This window comes from Balaenoptera ricei, chromosome 15 (assembly GCF_028023285.1).
Source record: "Balaenoptera ricei isolate mBalRic1 chromosome 15, mBalRic1.hap2, whole genome shotgun sequence".
NCBI lineage: Eukaryota > Metazoa > Chordata > Mammalia > Artiodactyla > Balaenopteridae > Balaenoptera > Balaenoptera ricei.
This window is the reverse complement of record NC_082653.1, coordinates 64,810,892-64,835,352: the sequence shown is the minus strand read 5'-3', so window position 1 is coordinate 64,835,352 and position 24,461 is coordinate 64,810,892. Positions and strand designations below refer to the sequence as shown.

Below are 24,461 nucleotides of genomic sequence, written 5' to 3'. Positions count from 1 at the left end.
CTGTAAGGGGCCTGTCCCTACACACTGAGCCTTGATCAAGCTTCTGAGATTTGGGAAACTTCTCCAATGCTCCCCGAGCAGAACCCAGGAGTTCCTGGGGATGGTTGCCAAGACCTGCTAATTCAGGGCACTTGCTTCTTTTAGCCCTGCAGAGGTTATCTGGGAAACTGATAATTGTGCTATTTGTCTTTCAATATATCTAGCTACTTCATTTTTGGAGGAAAGCAAGGAAATACAGTGAACACAACACTCCCCTTCATTTAATTATAGGAACAGTCAGGACCAATTTGGCAGCTATTAAAGTACCAGTTTGCCTTTATGCCATCTCTTAGCAGCGGGAGCTGGAAGTCCAAATTGGCTGCTAAAGGCTGAAGCTGGGGACAGAAGGTCAAAACTGCTATTAGGAACCACGTGGAATTAAAAACTAAGGTACCCTGTGGCCTATTTTGTATCTCACTGTTTGCTTTTGTCCCTCTCCATCTCTCTGTCTTTTAAACTCTCTGCCTCTGTCACACTGTCTGGTCCCGAAGCATGAAGCATCAGAATGGGATGGCATTTGGAGATCATGTCATTCAACCACTTTGTTTTTCAAAGGGAGAAAATGAAGCCCAGAGAAGCAGAGTGGCTTCCTCAAAGCCACCCAGCGTATTGGAGGAAAGCAGGACCAGAACACGGAGAGGCTGCATCATGCAGGGATTTGAGCTTGGGCTCTGCGGACACACTCACTTAGGTTTGAGTCCTAACCCTGCCCTAGTTGTGTGAGCTTAAGCAATTTACTTCATCTCTGTGAGTCTCAGTTACCTTATCAGTAAAATGAGGCTAATACGTTGAGAAGGGTCACCATCTGGAGCCAGAAAATTAAACCAACACAAAGGGAAAGAGAACTAACAGAAGTTAATGGGTGAGGGTGGTCAAAAGGTACAAACTTTCAGTTATAAAATAAGTAAGTTCTGCGGATGTAATGTACAGCATGGTGACTACAGTTAATAATACTGTGTTGTACGTATTTGAAATTTGCTATGATCTTAAAAGTTATTATCACGAGAAAAAAGATTGTAACTATGGGTGGTGATGGATATTAACTAGACTTATTGTGGTGGTCATTTTACAATAGATACATATATTGAATTGTTATATCACTTACTTGAAACTAATATAATATGTCGGTTATATATTAATTTAAAAAAAGGTTCCTGCCAGTGAACTACTTGGTTATTTGATGCGATGTGTTTATTTTACTTTAACCCTCTCCAGAAATAATAAGAAATAATTAAGCAGCCAGAAAATAAAAAAGGAATTAACAGAGAGTCTGGGCTTGATGATATCATATGAACTGCTTGATTCAGCGATGTCTGAAGTCAGATACTAATGTTTTAGTTGCATCACCCAATAACTTCCTTTACCCTTTAAGCAAGTTTGAGCTGAGTTTCTGTCACTTCCCACCAAAAAGGGTCCTTCCTAACATGCTATCAGTGCAGAGCCAGAGCGAAGCCCCACCCAGGCTGCACCCGTGGGAGACACGAGGGAAGATGGGCGTGGCCAGGTTTGTTCACTCAGCAGGTGAGGCCTCAACTGACAAAGAGGAGAAAGTCGCCGTTGATGGCTCATTTTACTATTGAATTAATTCTAAATTAATCTCCTGAATTCATCTAAGTGAGAGAATCCCAGCTGAGGACTCATGCATGAGTGTTGGAACTTGTGAGCTGTTTTGTCCAGATAGCCTTGGGTTTTAGGGTTTCAGAGGGAGATGCAAGCAACAACTCCTTAGCCTGCGTCTTTATCCTGCCCTTTATCCTGCTGTGCCATTTGGGTACCACCTGTCAACTGCTGATGCACAGCAACTGGACAAGATGTACTCATACACCCAGAGGCACAACGCTGGCCTATACACCATCTATTTATTTCTCCCACCTGCAATTTGAGTCCAATGTTTATCATGGCAATGACCTCATCACTACCACCACCACCACCATCATCATCATCTTCATAGGGCATTTATGATATGCCAAATGCTTTATATACAACATCTCATTTAATCCTTCCAACAATCTCGTGCGTATAAGTCCATTAATGTTTCCATTGTACAGATAAGGGAACCGGCTCAGAGAGGTTAAGTCACCAGCCCAGTGAAACACAGACAGGATGTGGTGGATCAGAACTTCAACCCAGGAGGTATGACCTCAAAAACTCATGGGGCTTCCCTGGTGGCGCAGTGGTTAAGAATCCGCCTGCCAATGCAGGGGACATGGGTTCGAGCCCTGGTCTGGGAAGAGCCCACATGCCGCGGAGCAACTAAGCCCGTGCGCCACAACTACTGAGCCTGCGCGTCTGGAGCCTGTGCTCCGCAACGAGAGAGGCCGTGACAGTGAGAGGCCCGTGCACCGCGATGAAGAGTGGCCCCCGCTCGCCGCAACTGGAGAAAGCCCTTGCACAGAAACGAAGACCCAATGCAGCCAAAAATAAATAAATAAATAAATTTATTAAAAAAAAAAAAAAGAAAAAAGAACTCATGATTTTAACCTCTGTGTTGTACCCAGTTCCTAGCACAGGGCCTGGAAATAGTAGATAGAGAATAAATACTGAGTAGGCTGAAACAACAATACTAGGGTGGATGTAATTCAGACACAAGTCTATCAGCTTACAGTGGATTCCTTTCTAATGATATGACTTTGCACAAAACATGTATTATAAGTTATCTGGAAGTGAAGAAGCGTCTTCATTCTCTACCTAAGGGTGGGGATACCAATATCTGGTCTAGTTCTGATAACTTACCACCTCCGTGGAATCTTGCTCAGCTCCACCCTGCTTCCATGGGCTTTGGGGCCAGAGAATTGGGTTCAAACTCTAGCACTTACCAGCTGTGTGACTTTGGGAAAATCATTTGGGCTCCCAAAGCTCCCCTTTCTTCTCCTGACAAATGGAGATAATAATACGTATTTTTACACTGAGTGACTGTAGGAATAAAGTTGGATCCCGTGTGAAAAGGGCCCAGCAGAGCGATGTGCACTTAGTAGGAACAGAGCCTACTATGTGTCTACAATTCTTTATCCACCAGGCCTCTCCAGTGTAGTGGCCAGAACATGCTATATTAATCTGTGCTAATTTACAGAGCATCTTCAAGTCTGGGGGCTCCTTTTAAGTATAAAGAACGCAGGCTGCCAGTAGGACAGGCCCAATCTAGAAAGAGACAGCTGGATGCAATCAAAATTAAAATTAAGGAAAATGATACAACCCAAGGATTCTGGGGTTACTTCTTGGAAGCTCAGGAAATGCAGCTCGCTGCCTGCTTCTGCCCCTCCCTTCTGTGGATATCTGGGTAACGTGGATCACAGAAACAGCTAAAATGACACCTCCATCGGCAGTGGCAGAGAACACCTACAGCAGAGATGGCAAACTGAAATGCCAACAGGGTGAGGTAGGGGAGAGGGCAGCAAGGACTGCAGCAACCTGTAGAACGTGGGCTTTGTCTAAGATCCAGATCATAACTTCCATGAGGAAATTCAAGCACAGATTTAGTGGACCTTTGGCTCTTTTAAGATGAGCTGGAAATCTGGATTTCCCTAGGAAATATTGCTGTCTTTAAATGGGGCTATTAACTTTCAAATGAAGCACCTGAATTAAACAAAACAAAACCAGCACGAAGGCCAAACAAAACACATTAACACGCTAAAGGTATCCTGTGAGCTGCCAGATTAAGCTCTGAATGCAACGCTAGGAAAAGGCTCTAAGATGGCAGAGTGATCCTGGGCAGTGTTTTACGTCCAGATGGTGGAGCGGATCCTGTGGTCTCTCCTACAGAGGGTGCTCAAGACTGTGTCCCCTCCAGCTGATCTCTGGCCACGGAGATTTAGACTCAGCTCAAAGCGGGACTGTAGTGATGCTGTTGGCTTTGCTCAGTTTAAGTGAGAGAGGCACAATAGATCCAGGTGGGGCTTCTGGTGCCTCAAATCCCTGCCAACATCTTAGGCAGCAAAAGTGAGGCAATGGTGAGGGCACAGCGCTGGGAGTCGGGATACTTGAGTTCAACTCCGTGCTGGTATGAGACTCTTTCCTGCTAGAAGGTAAATTCCACGAGAGTGAGGATTTTGTCTTGTTCACCTCTAGAAGGGTGCCTGGCACATGCTTGGCACTAAGTGCATGTTTGTTGAATGACTGGCTGACCGAATGAATGATCTGGGGACATCATTTACTTAAACTATGGGCCTTAGTCTTCCTACCAATAAATTGGGTATTAAAATGACTACCCTAGTTTCCTTGAAGGACAGCCATAAAGTGGTAATGGACTCATGAAAGGGCTTGGGGGAAAAGGTGTAAAGGACTATGACATGATGAGACACATTCACTGTTATCTCTGTTCCTGGCTGGCAGGAGACACCATTTCAGATCCTACAAAGAAAGGGCCAAGGCCCAACCATGCCATGCCTCTCTCCCATCCTCAACTTTTCTCTGGCTGCATCAAACCAGCCTAGAAGGAAGCCCCCAAATGATCACTCAGATTTTCATTTCCCTTTTGCACAAGGGTAGGGGGAGGATATATTACCTTGCATTGTCCCGGCCGTGTGACTTCAAGAAATTCATATCTCGGTATCGGGAGAGAAATGCCACCAGCTGGTCATTTGTCCTGTGGAAGCAAACCGAGAGGAAAGTGAGGGTCCTCCAGAAATCATGGAGACTTTGTGTCCTGGCTCCCTTCTTTGTCACAGAAACCAGGTCCCCTCCTTCTTTCACACCATGCAGGTAGGTAAGGCATCTTCTTTCATGTGTCGCCATCATTGAGCTTACCACAGTATGCTAAAATGGACTGTTTGTCTCTTACATACTCCATATGCTATGAACTCCTTGAGAATAAGCATAGTACCTTATTTGTTTTGGAATCTCCAGTGCCCAACACTGGGCTTGGCAAATAGTAAGGCATCAGTGAATACTTCAGTGCCAGATACAGAGTAACCTCAGGCCCTTTGCACTTGCCGTGCCTGGGAAATTCTACCCCATATCTTTCCATGTCTGCTCTTGTCATCCAGGTCTCCTTTCAAATGTCTCCTCTTCAGAGAGGCTTTTTTTTTTTGCCGCCCAACCTAAAGTAGCACCTGCCTCCCCCTACCCCCATCACATCACTGCATTTACAACATGAGCTCATCACCATCTGAAAGCTATATTTGCTTACATTAGGATGTAAGCTCTGTGAGGACAGAACCTAATGAAACTCACTCATCACTGGCACATAGTAGGAGGTACATTAATGTTTGTTGGATGAATGGATGACTCAAGGTGAGATGAGTTTGAACTGACTCCTTCAAATGCATTTTGAGGAATGAATGAGTCAATGAATGAATGAATCCATAACCCTCGGGCTGACTGAGAGAGCTTTAAGAAATATGAAGTGCGATGCAAACGGGTGACATTGTTCCCAGCATTGTTATCCCAGATTTATCGCCATCAATCTCAGCACTAGCAGTGTAGTCACAGCTAATCAGCTTGTGCATACAGCTGTGACAGTATTTTAAAAGGCAGTCATACGGGGTCTCCATCTGCCAGAAACGCAGTTGCCTCTTACGCTGAATAAACCCAAACAGGTAAACGGTGCTGAAGTGACAGCTCCTTTATCATCTGGCTTCTCTGCTCAGGGATTTTTACTTAAAAGGAAAGGGTTAACCATTGTTTCAAATTGGGAGAAACGGTGAAGGCGCATCTCTGGGAAGAGAAAGGAGGCTAGACTTTGTGGGGGGCAGGTGGGTGCCTAAGAAAGCGATGCCTGTGCTCTAGAAGCAGACAGGGCCGGGGACAGATCCCAGCTCCACTCCTGACCCAGCTGTGTGTCCTATGGTAAGTCATTCAGCCTCTGAGTGGCGGCCTTCAGCTGGCTGCCCTTCACACAGTAGGTATACATACTGATGGATAACCGGGTGGACTTAAAGGGCATACAGTAGGTGCACAATAAATGCAAGCTGCTCTGCTCTTGGCCTCCCACCACCTGGTCAGGGCCGCCCTCACCCCTCACCCCTCACCCCCTCCTTCAGTTCCCTGCATCACCTGCAGTGGCGCCACTCCAAGACCCTGCTCTCTGGTTGGACCACTATTGTTGACCAACTCATAATTTCAGCGGAGGGGGACAGAGAAGTTAAGAGATGCTGCGGTGGAAACGAGCACTGCCGACATCCCGTACTAGTTTACAGAAATCAACACCACTTCAAAGCCTGCCGTTCTAGTGGCTGCAGATGCCAGAAAAACCCCGTGTGCCTACGGCAAGGTAAATCCGCCCAGGCACAAACGCGGAAAGCTTAGCCCTGCGGATGCGCACAGAGGCGAATCCCAGGGATGCAAGCAAAAGGCCAAGTCCACGTGTCCGTCTGCACGTGGAGCATCTCCGCAAACAGGTGAGGTAAAGCCCACGCGTGCTTCCCTCCCGTACTTCCCTCCCAGTTACGGGTTGCTGTGGGCAGAGGGCCTCTTGAAGTTGCTGGGGAGGTGGAAACTAAACCAGCCTGCAAAGGAAATGAAAGCAATCTCTCTTACAAACCATAGAGGCCCGTTCCATCTCCGCGTCTTAGCAGTTCCTGTTTACCAAGCCTCTCTCTACTCTCTGCGACAGTTCATTATTGTCCTCCTGATGAATACCGGGACAAGTTAACCTCTGAATGGGTCCCTGGCAGCAGGAATAATAAAGAGGGGCCTCTCAACGGCCTCAGTGGCAGGATTGAAGGGGCCGGGCCGGGGCTCTTGGGCCCCCTCTCACGAAGCCTCAGGCCTCCCAGGGTCAGCGGCTGAGGCTCCATTTAGCAGCCCCAGAAAGCGCTTTTCAGGGCCCCGAGCTGGGGCCATTGTCACATTTACCGCTTCACTGCGTCCCCATCTGACGGGGATGAATAGGCATTTAGCGAATTTACTTAGCGATGCTTCCACATGAAATCGTCTCAAAAGATGACATCTTAGGGGAGGGAGCGTGGATGGGGAGGGGCTGCGGATTCCAGGCCCAGAGCCTGTGGGTAAAACCGATTTTCAAAGCACAGCGCTGGGTCCTGGCTGGGCTGGACACGGAGGGGACCCTGCCTCCCCCTCCCCAGGTGAAGAGCCTGCCCCGCGAGCTAAAACCTGTCCCCCAGTCCTTCTGCAGGGGGAGACAGAATTCGACTGAGGACCAGGTTTCCCTACGGGGCTTTCCGACGCCTGTTGGTAATTGCCTACATAATATTTAGTTCCCTCTGGATAATTAACAGCTTGCGATCTGTTGTCATTTTACCCAGTTCCCTGCTCTCTCCCCCTCACACGCATTTCTCACTCCTTTCTGGTGGAGTCATTTGCCAAGTGAATTCCACACCTCATCGCTTGTGTCTGTCTCCTCCCCAATTTCCTTCCACCTTTTGTGGAAATTATCAGAAGACACATCTATGCCAGTTCCTCCGATTCATGGTGGGGCCTCTGGGACCCATCACTGTGGCCTTTGGAGCCACTGGGACATCTTTATGGGAATATGTAAGTAAATAAATATTACAATAAATAATTTGTTTTAATAAATACATTTATTTTAATGTAAATAAACTTATTGGAACCATGTGGGAACCTCAGTTAGAAGGAATAAATACATGAATAGTAAAATGAGCTCCCGAAGCACCACCATTTATGAAATGTCCACCAGGCCCTAGGCCCCAGGGCAGACTTTTGCTACAATTTATTGCATTTAATAATCACAAAGAGTCTCTAAAATGCGAGTTTCATTCCCATTTTACAGATGAGCAACTGAGACTCAGAGAAAACATCCATTTAGTGAACAGTGCAGAACTAGGATTGGAACCTGGTTCCAAATGCAAAGCTTGTGTTCTTTGCTACTAGATGGTTTCTACAAATGAATGAATGGATGAATGAATGAATGAGTGAACGAATTCCATCCCAGGTACAAGAGAAAACACACATGTGTTCCACTGCCTCCTTATTCAGAGCCTGGCCTTGGGACCAGCAGCATTCGCCCACTGCTATTAGACGTGTCCTACCTCAGGCTCCACCCAAGACATACTGAGTTAAAATTTGCCTTTTAACAAGACTCCCAGGGGATGTGTGTGCCCTTTAAAGTTTAGGAAGTGCTGCTTCAAGCCAAGCATGAATATTGGTAGTTAATTCTCTTCCTCTTCATCTTCTCCCCACGGTCTCTTCCTGAGAGCCCAGACTTCAGGCAGGTTACTTTCATCTCAATAAGCCTCAGGTGTTGGGAATATTAAATAAAATAATGCATGTAAGACCCGTGCGGTAGTACCCAGCCCACAGTAAGCCCTTGATAAAGGTTAACTGCTATTTAATAGTATTATTATTGCCATCGTGAGCATCAGAAGCTTAAGACGTTTTGAACTGGGGACAGCAGTATAAAGACCCAACCTGATTTGAACTTGGAAAGCTTTCTGTGCTTCATACCCACGAATTTTCTGCAGAGCATGGTTTGGGAGACGCCCCACAGAAGGGAACCTGTCTACAGTCTCCCAGCCGGCATCACAGTTCTGAACTGGCTCCCAGAGGACCACCACACTGCTGTGTGTGTCAGATATGCATGCAGCTCTGGGCATGAAGACACCCAGGAAGAAGGGGCATAACTCTTAGGTCCTCGGGTGCCCAGAAGTCCAGTCACAGCCCAGCCTGTCTGCAGGCAGCGAGTGGCAGGGCACGGAGCGGATGGGGCCTGCTCAGTCTCACGTGGAAGGAGCCCAACACAGAGCCAACTGCCCTCCTCGGGGTCCCTCCTGCCCACCCTGATACCCCTTCCCTGATACAGGATGCTAATACGCTGCCAGAGGTGTTCATGGCTGATGGCGAGGCTGATGGTGCTAAGGCAAAGCTCGGCACAGAGTTTTGTGAATGTCAGGATTTCAAACCCCTGATGCTGCCAGGTATGCCCAGACCCCAGAGGGCACCGGATTTAGCCCTCCTGGATGCAGTGGGTGGGCCATTTGTGGAGCAGAAGTGTGTGTGAGGGGCAGTGGATGGAGGCCTGTGGAATCGGGCAAGCTGAGCACTGAGGCACCTTCAATCTGAGCTCAGAATACACTACAGTATTTCCCCAACTTCCTCCACTAGTGCATCATCTGTACAGTTATTTGGGCTTCCCTGGTGGCGCAGTGGTTGAGAATCTGCCTGCCAATGCAGGGGACACGGGTTCGAGCCCTGGTCTGGGGAGATCCCACATGCCGCGGAGCAACTAGGCCCGTGAGCCACAATTACTGAGCCTGCGCATCTGGAGCCTGTGCTCCGCAACAAGAGAGGCCGCGATAGTGAGAGGCCCGCGCACCGCGATGAAGAGTGGCCCCCGCTCGCCGCAACTAGAGAAAGCCCTCGCACAGAAACGAAGACCCAACACAGCCAAAAATAAATAAATAAATAAATAAGTTATTTCCTATATATGTTCAATTTAGGTACCACCTTTGCATTACCCTATGCAACAATATTTGTGGTAGCTGATGTACCCTTCTATTTTTCAAATTTTAAATGGTGGCAAAATACACATAAAACTTGCCATCTTAACCATCTGAAGTGTACAGTTTAGTTGTATTAAGAACATTCATATTGTTGTGCAACCATCACCACCATCCATCTCCAGAACTCTTTGCATCTTGCAAAACTGAAACTCTGAATCCGTTAAACAACAACTCCCCACTTCCCCCTGCCCCCGGCAACCATCCTTCTCCTTTCCATCTCTGTGAATATTCAGAGTAGTCAAACTCTAGGGACCTCATATAAGTGGGATCACACAGTATTTATCTTTTAGTGACTGGCTTCTTTCACATGGCACAATGTCCTCAAGGTTCCTCCATGTGGTGGCATGGGTCAGAATTTCTATCCTTTATAAGGCTAAATAATATTCCATCCTGACATACCATTTTTATGTTTTCTCCTATGACATGTGAAAAGCAATAATGACGCCTTGTCCGTATTCCTCCTAAAGCAGCTGGGCCACCAAAGGCATATGGAGAGTGGCCATCTGCCCCGGGGTGCCCAGGACTGAGGGGGTGCCCAGGACACAGAAGTTTTCATTTTAAAATCAGATGGTTCTGGGCACATGGATCTGCCACGGGATGTGTGACCCTAGGAGAAACGTCATCCTCTATCTTTCTACAATAAACCCAAGAGTACAGAAAACCACGATGGTGGGAAGGCCAACTGTAACCATCTCCTGTGCTTTCAAAATTATAACTATGAAACTCAGGCTACAGCAAGATCATGAAATAACAGCAGAGGCAACAACAGTATCTAACACTTGAGTACCTACTATGTGGGTCAGACACTGTTTTAAGCACTTTGCACCTATTGACCCACTTATTCCTCATGTCGACCCTATGAAGTAGATGCTGTAGTATTTATATCCATTTTTTATTACAGAAACGGGAACATGCATCTTCGTGGCTTTTTGATGTAACGATGCGTCCTGTTCTGTCTAATCAGCACACGCAGGAAGACTTCATCCTTTTAATGGCCGCACAGCCTCCTATGGAATGGGCACAGCCAATCCCCTAGTGATGGACACTTAGGTTGTTTCCTCATCTGCTTCCCTGCTTACAGGTATTGCGCCTATGAACATCCTTGCACATTTATCTTTCCACATGTGGGTATGATAGATTTTTGTAGGATTAAACTCCCAGATGTGGAACTGTTCACGCAAAGGATGCTTTTTTTTTCAGTTTATTTTATTTACTTTATTTTTATAAATTTATTTCTTTATGTATTTATTTATGGCTGTGTTGGGTCTTCCTTGCTGCACGTGGGCTTTCTCTAGTTGTGGTGAGCGGGGACTACTCTTCGTTGCAGTGCGTGGGCTTCTCATTGCAGTGGCTTCTCTTGTTTGGGAGCACGGGCTCTAGGCACGCGGGCTTCAGTAGTTGTGGCACATGGGCTCAGTAGTTTTGGCTTGCGGACTCTAGAGCACAGGCTCAGTAGTTGTGGCACACAGGCTTAGTTGCTTCGCAGCATGTGGGATCTTCCTGGACCAGGGCTCGAACCCGTGTCCCCTGCATTGGCAGGCGGATTCTTAACCACTGCGCCACCAGGGAAGCCCCAAAGGATGCTTTTGAGTCTCTCTTTGCTTTCAGAAAGACTCATGACGTGGACTGAGGCTGCCCCAAGGGTCGAGGGCATGGCTGGGGCTCACATCATTACACAGGAACTGACCAGCTGGCTACCAGTGGTGTGGGCAGGGAGAAGGAAATTGTAAAGGGGATGGAGGAGGGGAGGCTGGTGGGCTTCTCCAGCAGGCTGGCCAGGCCTGAGCAGGGGCCTTCTGGTTTCCCCACGGTACCAACAGCCAGTGGGACCCAAATGAACCTTCTGTCAAGCAGCAAGCGGTGTGGGGGCACGGCAGAGAACTATCCTCCTCAGTACTCGGGGCAGCTGCTCCAGCTGGTGCCCATCTGTCTGCTAACAGCCCCGGGATTTTCAATCGGGCACCTTGGACGATACTTTTCAGGAGCCTGGCTAGAGTCATGAGGCGAGGAGGCATTGGGTCTAATTCCATTCTGTTCCTCCAGGACCCGGTACACAGTAGGTGCTCAACAGTTATTCAGCACAGCGCCCGCCCCATGGGACGGGCTCAGCCCCCAAGGGCGGAGAGCACAGGCATTCACTTCTACATCTGTGCCTTTGCCCAGCCCATTCCCTCTGCCAGGAATGCTGCTTGCTGTGTCTCTGACCTGGGAGACATGTGGGGCAGAAAACAATAATAACGAGGGTAGAAAACATGCCTTTTGTTGCTTGCAAAGTGCTAAGTGCTCCTCCTCTTTTAATTTCACAGTAACCCTATCAAGCGGGTACTAGTTTATATGTGAATAAAGTGGGACACACAGATTTAACAGTTTGGCCAAAGTCTTAGAAGAGGTGGAGCTGAGATTTGGACCTCAGCACCCCAGGTCAAGAGTGCAGGCTCTTTTCAATCCTGCTTTCCTCGAGGTGAACAGGCTACAGGACTGTGCTTCATTTCTTTAGAAAGAGCCAGGAAACAAGCAGAGGAAACCGCAGCCACCTTCTGAAGCCTCCTACTTCCTTCCAAGGGGATCGTTGTGGAGCATATGTTGCACATCAGGAGTTGATATAGATAAAGCCGCCTGTCCGGGGTGTGGGCCCTTCTGTGGCGCCGTCTACAATCTGACCCCAGCCACCTGATTCCTCTCACTGCACTCCATCTCACAAGTGGATTCAGACCCATTTTTCCATAAGGCTTATTTCTTTTTGGGCTGGGGAGAGACACTGCCATCACCGTCCTCGACTTTCCAGATGGTTCATGCTTGAGCCTTACAGAAGTCTTCTTATCTGCTAGGAAATCTCTCAGGAAGGCCAGAACTCCAGAGCAACCAGAGGAAAGGCCAAGTTCAGGGTTCCCTGAAGAAGAGGCAAGAGCAAAGGCAACTGGAGATAAGAGAAGGCAACCCCTGATTCAAATGTAGTGGAAGCTCACAGCGAGACCCGAGTGCTAGGATACAGGGAAAGCTAGATGCTGTAATTCTTCCTGGACCCTGGGGGCATAATTACAGCCACAGTTGGGTACCTGAGGAAAAGTGAACTGGATAAAATGCAGCCCCAGCTTCTAGACTCCACTCTAATCCATCCTCGGGGAAGCAGTTGTAAGATCTTCTAAAACATAAGTCTGATCGTGCCCCTTCTTCTACTTAATATCCTTGGTGGCTCTCCATCCCTTGCAGGACAGTGTCTTAACTCCTTAGCAAGGCTAGAAAGTAGGTTGTGAGCTGGTTCTGCCCGTTCAGTCGTTGAGATTACTTGAAGTTCTCTAAACGTTCCGTGCTCTTTCAAGACTTTAAGACTTTGCAAGTTCCGTCTGCTCTCCTGGGAAACATGATTTCCCAGTTTGATAGGTCAGATGCCAGATCCCTGGAACCTCAGTGGGTAAGGCAGTCATGGTACCTGTCCTGTAGCAGTGGGGACAGTGGGGAAGGCAGACAAACAGGGAGATTCTTGGGATGGATAGGGGGTGAAACACCAGGTGAACTAAAGCACAAAGCATTCTGGAGGTACCAGGGGACAGCTCTTCCCCTCCACACAGGCAGACAGCAAACTAGATAACCACCTGGATAATAAAACCCAATTGCTTTTAATTGGATGTATCTTTTTGTTACTGGTGAAAATGACGCTGAATTAAAACATGCTCACTGCATTTGTAGGAACTGGCAAACCATTTCTCAAAGCCTCAACACTTTCACAGAACATTTGTAAAACACACATTTTTCATTTTAAGCATACGCCAGCCATTTTAAGAGGCAGTTTATCTGACTTTCCATCGGTGGGAACTCTAAACACATCAGCCTTTCCTCCAGACAGCTGTAATGGAAAGGTAACTGACAAGAATCAGCACCCAGCGGCCAAGCCTGATACAAGAACACTGCTGGAATCATGAATGAAGAACTGAATTGTCATTCAGCTGCGCGCGCGCGCGTGTGTGTGTGAAGTCTGTTTGATTGTATTTTAATTCTCTGAAATCTGGTTGTCCTCATATGCCACGAGACATCTCAAATGAGCAGAACATTTGGTTAACTAAATTCTGCATCCCTTTACAACGACTGATTACAGCCAGTTATTTGATTTGGTTTTGAGGGGAACAAGACAAGGCCTCCTTTGGAGGACATCAAAAGACTGAATCTTAAAAGTAAATGCGATTTATGTGGGAAAGCCAAAACTTGGCTGCAATGAAAGCTGTTTTTAGAAAGGTGTTTGTAGAAGTTTCTCTCTGATCTTTGCCACTTTCTTGCTGTTTGATTTTAAGCAATCTCGCTGAGTCTTAGTTTCCTAATCTGCAAAATAGGAATGACAATGGTCTCTGAGTTGCCTGTGTGTTGGGGGTATGGCACACACAGTACCTGGCCCATAGTAGGTGTTCAGTAAAAGGGAGCCTTCAGAAGGAAGTCCCTAGATCCTTTGCTTAGAAATGCTGGAGGGAAGGCATTCCCACTCCTTACCAATCTTCTATCAATCTGTGACATTTTAACTCTTATATGCCTGTGTTCCCATTTATAAGTTATATATGTTCAGTTCCCTTGACTGTAAGCTACCTGAGGACATGAACCTTGTCTGATTCGTCTCTCTTTCCCCAGTGTCCAGCACAGGCCTGAAACAGGGCAGGTTCTAGCAGCCACATGCCTCTTCCTCTTTGGGTCCTCATGCCTGTTTTAGAGTGGCCCACAGAAACCGCTCTGCACACGTGTGCTGCATTCCAGAATGAGGGCCTTTCCGTACTGTCCCTTATGCTGGCGACACCTTTCCTACACATTTGCCTGGTCAATTCCTGCCTGTTTTTGCAAGAACCAGCTCAGTGTCAGTTCAACTGGCAAGGGATAGAGTATAAATGAGTGTTAAACTAAACTGATCTGTATTGATAAGTTCAACTTTCCTTCTGTGTGTATGGCTAAAAACAGATATTTTACACCATTTCACATTCCCCTGGGTTCAAATGATGGCAATGACCTATGATCCATTCCAATTCACCAGACAAGTGTCCCCAGTGCACCAACACTAACACATCAGTATTTGAAGTGGTTAAAATAATACAGAGAGATGTAGGTTCAAGTTCTGGTTCCACCACTTATGAGCTGTGTGGCCTTGGGCAGGTCGTTTCATCTATCTGAAGCTCAATTTCCTCTTCTTTAAAACTGAGGATGGGGGCTTCCCTGGTGGCACAGTGGTTGAGAATCTGTCTGCCAATGCAGGGGACACGGGTTCGAGCCCTGGTCTGGGAAGATCCCACATGCCGCGGAGCAACTGGGCCCGTGAGCCACAACTACTGAGCCTGCGCGTCTGGAGCCTATGCTCCGCAACAAGAGAGGCCACGACAGTGAGAGGCCCGCGCACTGCGATGAAGAGTGGCCCCCGCTTGCCGCAACTAGAGAAAGCCCTCGCACAGAAACGAAGACCCAACACAGCCAAAAATAAATAAATAAATTTATAAAAAAAAAAAAAAACTGAGGATGATAATAATACTTACACTTTATGGTGTGGCTATGAAGATTAAATGAAATAAGAGGGCATTAACTGTTGCTTGCAACTGAACAATCCTGGCTGATACAGAAACTGGTATCAGAAGTGGGATAATGACCGGTGGGCAGGGGAGAGAAACAGGGATCACTCTAGGTTGAGTAGCTTAGACCACAGAAGGCTGAAATGCTAGCTACCATTATCGTTATTATTATTACCTCTCTAGGACTAAAGTCTGCGTTCTGCTGGGGGTGGAATACAACAAGGGTCTCCATCTCCCAGAACTTCAGGGTTAGGTCAGTTCAGATTTCAGCCCTGGGGTGAGACTTAGCTCAGAGGACAGCTGACCGTCCCTGAGCACCTTGGCAGCCTGCCAGGTTCACTAGTCTGTTCGTATTGGAACAAGGTCAAGATGCAACACGGAAGAGAAGCCATACACTCCTCCACGGAAAAAAAAAAATGCTGTAGCCACCCTTGCAAACCTCAAGCAGACACAGATTCTTGGCTCAAGAGAGATTCTGGAGGATCAGGACATGCTGCAACCAGTGTAGTCTTTACACACAGACTTCCAAGGCTGCTTGTGTTATTTCAGAGGGTCGATGAGAAAGTAAAAAAGAAATCAGGATGTCTAAACAGAGGACACAGGCTCCGAGGTAGGAATTTGGCAATTCCTGGAGACAGAAAACTTCGGAAATGTTTTAAAAGAGAAGTCATCATACAGATCAGTGGTTCTCGAGCTGAGTCTGGGGCAGCCCTAGGTACTGCTGGGCCGGTGGGGCCTCACCTGAGGTTCTTCAGAGAGGAGCCACTGCCAGTTATGTTGGGGTTTTGAGTGAAGTTCAATTGAGAAAAGAAGATTTAGTAGCTTAAAAAGAAATGTTCAAAAATCATTAAAGAAGGTAGCCAATTCAGATTCCTTTTTTTTTTTTTTCTTTTGCAGGGAGGAAGAGGGCGGGGTATAGCCTCTGACTAAACCTCAGTAGCAGGACTGGCTCAGCTCTGCCCTCACTAACTGCCCGACCTTGGGTAGCTATAGTGTCTCGGAGCAGCTCTCTTGCCTTCTGAACAATGGGAGTCACAATAGGACACGTTTCCTAGAGTTGTTCTGAGGATAAAAGGGCTGACACATTTAGGCTAAGCACTTAGCCTGGGTGCATGGTACACAGTAAACACTTAAAAGTATTAAGTGTGTTACTACTGGGGATGTGATTAAGTTTCCTTTTGTCTTCCCTCCCTTCCTCTTTCCCTCCCTCCCGTCCTTCCTTCCTTCCTTTCTCCCCTCCTTCCTCCTTTTCCTTCAACACTTGCTGAGCATTTCCTCTGTGCCAAAAACTGTGTTAAAGTTCTGACTTTGGCCATGGATTCAGCTTTTTCAATTGGTATCACTGAGTTGTATGGACCCATTTCAATGGGGGTAACTTAAGCCCCGGTTTTATTTGACTCTCCATGAACTCATGCATCCTGCTCATTGGGTAAAGCCTATCCATTTACAGGCACTCCTGACATGTTTACTAGGGATAATGCCTTAGTCCCACTCCCCTTTTGTTCTTATAGTGACAGTGTTTCTTAAGAAAAACAAGTTTAACAAATGTCATCTGGGACTATTCCAAAGACCTGTTCACACATGGCTATGCTGGAAAGGTGCTGGTACAAATTCACTGAGCATTGATGAATTATTTGCAGTGCGAGGTCCTCGAATATTTAAACGGTTTGGATTATTAAAGAGGACTGTATTGTAAAACAGGATGTATGTATGCTGCATGAGGGGGGGAGTCATGTCTATTTTGTGCACGTCACTCTATCCCTGCTCATCCATTCAGCAGATATTTTTGTTAGACCTACTGTTCTAGATGCTGGAGACACAGCGATGATCGACTGAGACCATGTCTCTGCGAGAACTTATCCCTGCTCTGGGGGCATCCACTGTATGTCCTGGATTAGCTTCCCTCCTGTGTATCGGGAATGGTACTAGTTACGTTCCATACTTGCAAGAATCAAGACCACTGTCACTCTGATGACCTGCTGTGTTCTGAGGTTCGGATGAGGAACCCCAGCTGAGAAAGGTTTGGCTGGCACAATGTCTGGCACATAATAGTCGCTCAATATGCACAGGGACAAAGGTTGAATGAAATCCCTGAGGCTGTGCAAGGTCCCTGAAATGGAATTGCCAAATGTACATAGAATCCCTTTTACACCCAGGCAGACACCTGGGCAGGTCCAACTGAGATGAGTCCAACTGAGTGACAGCCAGATGTGCCACTGTCTTGCAGGGACATCGCTCTGCGTTGGGCCACCGGGTTTGAAGCTTGCCTATTTGCTTCCTTGCTGTGTGATCTTGTAAGTTACTTTACCCCTCTGAGCCTCAGTTTCCTTGTCTGAGTTGGGCAAAGACTTCATGAGATCACGTAGGTGAAGGGCTCAGCCCAGTGCCTAGCACACAGTAAGTGCTTGATTATCCCAGAGCTCTTGTTGCCTGTTCCCTCTGAGGGAGCGGCAGGATGGCTGGCTAGCTGGCTTCCCCAGGCACACCAGTTACAATCATCAGGGCTTTCCCCAAGGGGAGCTGTGGCCCTTGGGGCATGGACGGCGCCCAGGAGCTCAAGAACAAAGCCAAGACCAAACTCTCTGTGGTTGGTTCCCTGGCTGGCTCCCAAACAGCTGAGGTTGGCAGAAGAAGGAAATCCACATACAGAAGCCGAAATCCCTCTTTTCCTACTTTATCTTTTTACTGTTTCTTCCTTTTCTTACATAGCTGAACCACATATGTTAAAAAGCCAATAATACTCAGAAGAATTGAAAACGGGTGTTCAAAAAAACCCTTGTATAGGAATGTCCATAGCAGCACTAGTCACAGTAGGCAAAAAGAGGAAACGACCCAAACATCCACTGACAGATGAATAGATAAAGCAAATGTGGTCTATCCGTACAATGGAATATTACTCAGCCATAAAATGTAACGAGATACTGACACACGCTTCAACATGGATGGACCTTGTAAACATGATGCTCAGTGAAAGAAGCCAAACAAAAAAAGACCATATATTGTACGATTCCACTTATGTGAAATGTCCAGAATAGGTAAATCTATAGAGACAGAAAGCAGATCGGTGATTGCCAGGGGCTGGGAAGCGGGGGAAATGGAGAGTGACTACTTCGTGGGCACAGGGTTTCCTTTCGGGATGATTAAAGTGTTTGGAACTAGATAGTGATGGTGGATGCACAGCATTGTGAATGTGCTAAATGCCACTAACGGTAAGTTTTATGATATACGTATTTCACCACAATAAAAAAATACCAGTGGAAGCCCCAAACTTCAAACTGAAAAAAAGTCATTATAACATAGCTACAATAAGAATCATGCTTGGCATGTCGTATTTTGTATGCACTATTCCCTTGATCCTCGAACCACTCCAGAAGGTAGGCAGCAGTAGCTGTATTTTACAATGGAGCGAACTGAGCTTCTCAAAGCTTGGATAACTCACCTAAAAATGGTGATGATGATGATGATGGTGATGATGGTGATGGTGATGATGGTGATGATGGTGATAACGACTACTGAAGATATAAATCATGTGTTCCAGGCACCTGCCATATATTGACTCTTATTTTGCCTTCTCAACCACCACATGTGATGGGTGCTGTTATCATCACCCATCTTGCAATGAAGAAGTACAGAGAGGTTAAATTACTCGTGCCAGGTTAGACAGTCCACATATAACAGGAACAGGGATTTGTACCTGGCCACCTGACCTCAGAGTCCAAGCGCTTCACCAAGGAGGCCTGGAGGATACATGGTGTGGTCATGGAAACTGGAGGGAAAGTGCCGCTATGTCAGCCTCCCAGCCCCCTCTTGTGGAGATAGGGACAGCTGAGCTACCTGCCTTATGACATCAGGGGATTACATGTGACATCGGACCCTCTCCCGGCTGCAAGGGAGCCAGCATGTGGCCAGACAGGTGTGACGTGTCACCATCCCTTGGCCTGCTGGGCCCCCAGATGGGGCTCCTCTCTATCTGTGCCGGCACCTCCAGTTAAGGGGAGAAGTGGCTGAGCCAACTTCAGGATTTACGAGAACCCACCATGGCTCATTGCTCTTCTGAAACTGACTCTCTGGCTCTTTGGAATGTTTTCCGTTTTGATGGTGGAGAGATCTGAAAATGCCTCTGGCGGAAAGAAGTAAGTAAAGACAAAAACCTTTCCACTGGTCCTCAATCTAGGAAAAAACTCTGAGATGCTTTTAATAATCACGGAATTAAAAAACATGCAATAAAGGATCAGCGAGTCTTCCACCGCTTGGGAATAAATGGCAACTGGCACTGCAGCCACAGTGGTGTTACATGCGATGGCCATGGATCCATTTGCTCCCTGATTTCTTACTTCAGTAAGGACTTACTGAGCTCCTACTATGTGCCAGGCACTGCCCCCGGCACTGGAGATGCAACCTAAGTGAAACAGATGTTGTTTCTGCACTTGAAAAACTGTCAACCTAGTGGATTTACCCTATTGTCACCCTATTGTCATCATTTATTGATTGAGCACTTTCTCTGTGCCAGGCAAGGCACTTCACATTTCACGGCTTCATCTCCACAGCGAAGGCTGAGGTAGGTGACTGATGGTTCCCATTTGCCAGATGAGAAAACCAGGGTATGGAAAGGATGAGCAACTTGTCCAAGGTTTCATGAGCAGTAAACGGGATAGGCTGGCTTCAGACTCTGCTGACTCTGCAAGTGTACACTCTGATCCCTTTGCTACACTTCCCATGGCCTCAGTCCTGGAAAATTTCTGCCAAACAGAGATGAGAAAGAAGGTTTCTGGGTCCGGCTCCAGGTTACAGTGTCCTTCCAGGAAACCCAGGGGCCTGGGGACTAAGAAACCCGTGTGGGGCAGAAAGGCCCAGCAAAGAGAGAAAAATAACTGTACCGAAACAACAGGGGGGACCGGCCTGATGGAAAGTAATTACCTGAGCTATAATGTATACATCCACTAGCAGAAAATATTAGCTATTGTATTTCCCCTCTTCCAGCAGCCTGATACAGCTCTCTACTTTTTTTCCTTCCTTTTTTTCCCACTGCCAAGCAACTGATTAAGAACTAAAGCAATCTCATCATGGCGCTTTCCAATAAAAAACTTTTCACAGGTAACCTGATGCTTTTAGGATAAATGGGGGTTCTTAACATGGCTCTCAGCGTCCCACAGCATCTGGGTCAGCCTACCTCTTCAGCCTCATTCTACTGGCTTATCCCCTTACCATACCCTGTCCACCTAACACTCTCGACTTGCTGCATGGGCCATGTTCCCTCATGCCTCAGGGCCTTTGCACACGCAGCCCTCTCTGCCTGGAATACTCGTCCCCTATTTTTTTTTTTTTCACCCAATTAGTTCTTTCTCTACTTCGAACTCTCAGTTTAAGGACACTTGTCCAGGGAAGCTTTCTCTGATTCCCTAGAAGAGAAAAGGTTATATACATGTTGGTTTCCTATATTATATGCATGTGAACTTCTGTCCTAACAATGTCATAAGGATATAATTATTTAACGCTAATCTATGAAGGCAGGAATGTTAACTACCCTATTGGTGGCTGTAACTGCAGATCCTAGCAAATGTCTGGCACATTGTATGTTTCCGCTAAGCATGTGCTGACTAGTCAGTCAACAGATTGACTATATGAATGCATCAATCAATCAACAGTGAGGAACTTATATGTATGTGTATAACTGAATCACTTTACTGTACACCTGAAACTAACACAACACTGTAAATCAACTACACTTCAATAAAAATAAATAGTGAGGAACTAAAGCTGATATTTCATTAGAGTGTATTTTGTGGTCATCACCTTGGTTAAAAATTCATCTCTCTCTTCCCAAATCAACATTGCAACCTGTGGCAGACTCATGGGACAAATTACAGACAGGGAACCCAGACACATCCAGGCAGAAAGATGGTGGGGAACCAGACACACAAAACCAACCAGATTTACAGAAAGCACAACAGGAACACGTGTCCAGTCACTATGGGAAATCTTTGAGAATTAGCTGGCTTCAGGGCATTAGTCAGCAACTTGCCTGATCAGCCAAGGAAAGATAAACGAGTCTTGTGCTTTGAGGGGAAGCAGGAAGCTGGGGTACGTCGTGAAATCGATGAGTCTCAGGATTCAATGTCATTAACCTTTTTGATTCAGATTGAGGTAGGTAGCGCAGGGTGATTTAAGTGCTAAGGGGCACCAGCTATTTCTGACAGGCTTATGCAGAGAAGGCTGAGTGGTAAGAACATCCAATTTGCTCTGGTCGACACATACTATGAAGGGCTGGATAGGCCTACAGTCATGTAGGCCCCTCTGTGAACAAACTGCCGTGTCTCTGCCTGGCCCTGGTCAGGCAACACTGATGGGTGAGATGGATTTCATGTGCTTCTTTCTAGCTCAAGTTCAGTATTGGTAAGCCATGCAGGTTGGGGAAAAATAAAGTAAAAGGAGACTGTTGTTTTATGTCAAGTTCAGCTCCCCACGGCTGGGTGGGAGTCCAGGCCAGGTTCCAGAGGATGTTGACCAGAAGACCGTGGGAATCTCTACCACCCTTTCTCTATCCAGGGTCCTGAAAGTTGAAGCAAGGAGCCCATCAACGTTGGCACCTGGGTGACAGACTCATCTGAGATAATGCAGGAAAGGCCATGCCTGGGAAGATGGGTGGGTGGACAGGGAACTAAATCTGCAAAGGCTGAGACAGGTGTGTTCTGGGCAAGGCCATTATCTGAATGTGGGAGATCTGGCAGAATGGTCTAGTGCAGGGGTCTGTGAACTATGGCCCAACACATGTTTTCATATATAAAGTTTTACTGGAACACTGCCATGCCCATTTGTTTACAACCTGTCTATGGCCACCTTATTGCTATAGTGGTAGAATTGTGTCATTGTGACAGAGACCATACAGCTTGCAAAACCTAACCTAAAAATAATAAATATTTTATTTACTATCTGGCCCTTAATAAAAACGTTTGCTGACCCCTGCCATTATGCTGTTCCTCTTTTTTTTGGTCATTCATACATTTTTCTCACAACTTTTTGGCATATCCACCTTATCAAAGCGCCTTCCTGGCCCACCCTCCCTTCTCTTTCCAAAGCTGTAATTTTCCTCAGACATATTTCCACCCTACGCATTACCCATTCTCTTATCTATTGTCTCTTTCTCTCATCAGCACCGGGTGGGGGGGTGGGCACACCATGAATATGTTTTATTTATTGTTGTATCCCAGCACCCAGAAAAGTACCTGGCAAACATAGTAGACACTCAATAAATACTTGTTGAATATTGGAAGAACCACTCACTCTTTGTATTTTGCTTTATTAATATTTTCTTATTTAGATCAACTATTTTTTTTTGAAAGAAAACTTCAACTTCAGAAAGCTGGGGCATGCTAGTTTTTCCTTACATGTGTTAATATAGATTAATACTGCCATTTTCAAAAACTCACCTGCGTACTCCTTTAAATCATCTGGCTCACTGCGGCTCAGACTTGGGAAGCCCCGGCTTGTGGTTAAGGACAGGTGGGTTGAAGCCTGAGCTCCATCTCTCAGTAGAGGAGTGACCTTGGGTGAGCCCTCACATCCCTTGTCTCTCAAATGGGGCTGATGAGGTCCTGCCTCACCAGGTAGCTGAGAGAGGAAATGAGACCACAGAAGCACTAGCACAGCACCCTGCGCACGCTTGGGGCTGGATGAATAGAGGCGGGGACACTGGGGGAGCGGGCATCTCCCGGCAGATCAATTCATGACAAGCCGCACCTCGGTTCTGCAGCCATCGCTCTCAATGAAGCCCATCTCGAACACTGCCCTGCTGCTGAATGGCTGCATCGCCTCCCGGCAAAGCAATTTGGATTAATGGGACCATTTAGCTGTAGGTGTTCAGAGAATGCATTGTTTAAAGTAACTTGTTAGAAACTTCCCCAGGGCGGCAAACTTTTAAACAAAGATTGACTCCGTAGTAAAAAATTGCTTGGCCTTAAACCACATTCCAGCATCTCAAAGAGCACATTTATGCTCAGGAAGGAGTGGCAACGTTTGTGCCCCTGTCTGGGTTTGCCAAGTAATGTTGACTGATGAACACAATTAAATTGCACCGAGGACACTCCTTCTCTGGGGGAGGAAAGGACACAGGAGACGGCCGGCGGCTCCTGGGGACACAATTTCCATCCCTCCTCCATGAGAAAACAAAACACTGATGTGGGATTCCACTCGGGCCCTACCCTGGGAAGGCTGGCCAGCACCACCAAAAGGCCTCCTCTTTCCCACTCTCCACTTTCCGACTAAGCAGTGTTATGGGCACCGGGCCAGGGCCAGAATCCGGGCTTCAGATGCCCAATCTGACCTCAGTGGGGCTGTTTCACTTCAGATGGACAAAAGTGAGTGGGAGGAGGCTTGGGACTCTGCCCTCTGCCTTGGCATCTACTGTGTGACTATTTCCCAGGCTGGGACCCATCCAGATGTCACAGCTGACATCTGACACTTTCAGAAACTGCCTGGGAGCCTTATAGTGGCCACCAGGTTGGTCAGGGACAGATTGTTTGAGCCTGGTGATGGGGTGGGGGAAGTGAGGTTGAAGAGGAGGTCTATAGGTAGAACTTTGGAGGAAGGTTCCAACTTGAACCTTCAGGGAGATTGCAGCTACAATGACTCAAGAGTGTTGCTTCAGCCCATTGCAGTCAAGAAGGCTGATCAACACCAAGGCTCTTTTCAAACAGCCTTGCAGCAGGGACGGGCAATGGGGGCCGGGCTGCTCAACTACAGACTGACCACAAAAAAGGCCAGACCATGATTTTGGTCCAGAGTTAATTACTGTCCAGGATATTTAGTTATCATAAGAAGAACAATAAGAGAGCCATTTTCTGGGAACTTGTAATAAGTGCCCAACTCTGCACTGGGCCCTGTGTTTTACCATCTCTCATTTTTATAATGACCCTAGGAGGAAAGTGTGGTGGGGAGAGGGCTCCGGCCTTGCTTCCCGTATCAGGCCCTCCTCTGCCCATCTCCTTAGGTTTACCCAAAGGGAGAGGAATTGATGGTACGATTACTCAGGGCCGGAGAGATTGCTTGGGCATGGTTACTAGTGGGCTGGGTTACTGTTTGGTGAAAGCCCCTACCTGGATTCCACTACTTTTTCTCATGTTTCTTGCCTCAAACCTGGGCTGCATCTGAACACTTGGGGCCAGAATCAGTCATGCTTTCTTCTTCTGCCTCTTCCGTTCATGTAACCAGGTGGTCTCCCTGGCAGACCCGGCCGTCTCTGTCTTCTCAGTGCCGTCACCATGGCTGAGCATCCTGGGCCCAACGTTTAGACGGTGGGAGAGATGAACACGAGGACGCACGCGGGTGCCAGGCCTGAGCCTTTGTGCCCACGCTTGGCTGCCTATCAGACAGCTTGCAGAGCTGGACCTCAGGCAGACCTTGGATGCCCACCTGGCCACTGGTAACATTATCATCTCCCTCTTACAGGTGAGAAAATCGAGACTCAGGAAGGTTG

General features: G+C 47.1%; 1 protein-coding gene across 1 annotated transcript in view; it reads right to left on the bottom strand.

The window, feature by feature from the left end:
* XYLT1 (xylosyltransferase 1) overlaps nucleotides 1-24,461 on the bottom strand; it is a 302,161-nt gene that overhangs the window by 43,858 nt on the left and 233,842 nt on the right. Inside the window, exon 6 of the mRNA XM_059895867.1 lies at nucleotides 4,541-4,621. Within this exon, the coding sequence (XP_059751850.1) occupies nucleotides 4,541-4,621 (81 nt within the window). The remainder of the gene's footprint in view (nucleotides 1-4,540; nucleotides 4,622-24,461) is intronic.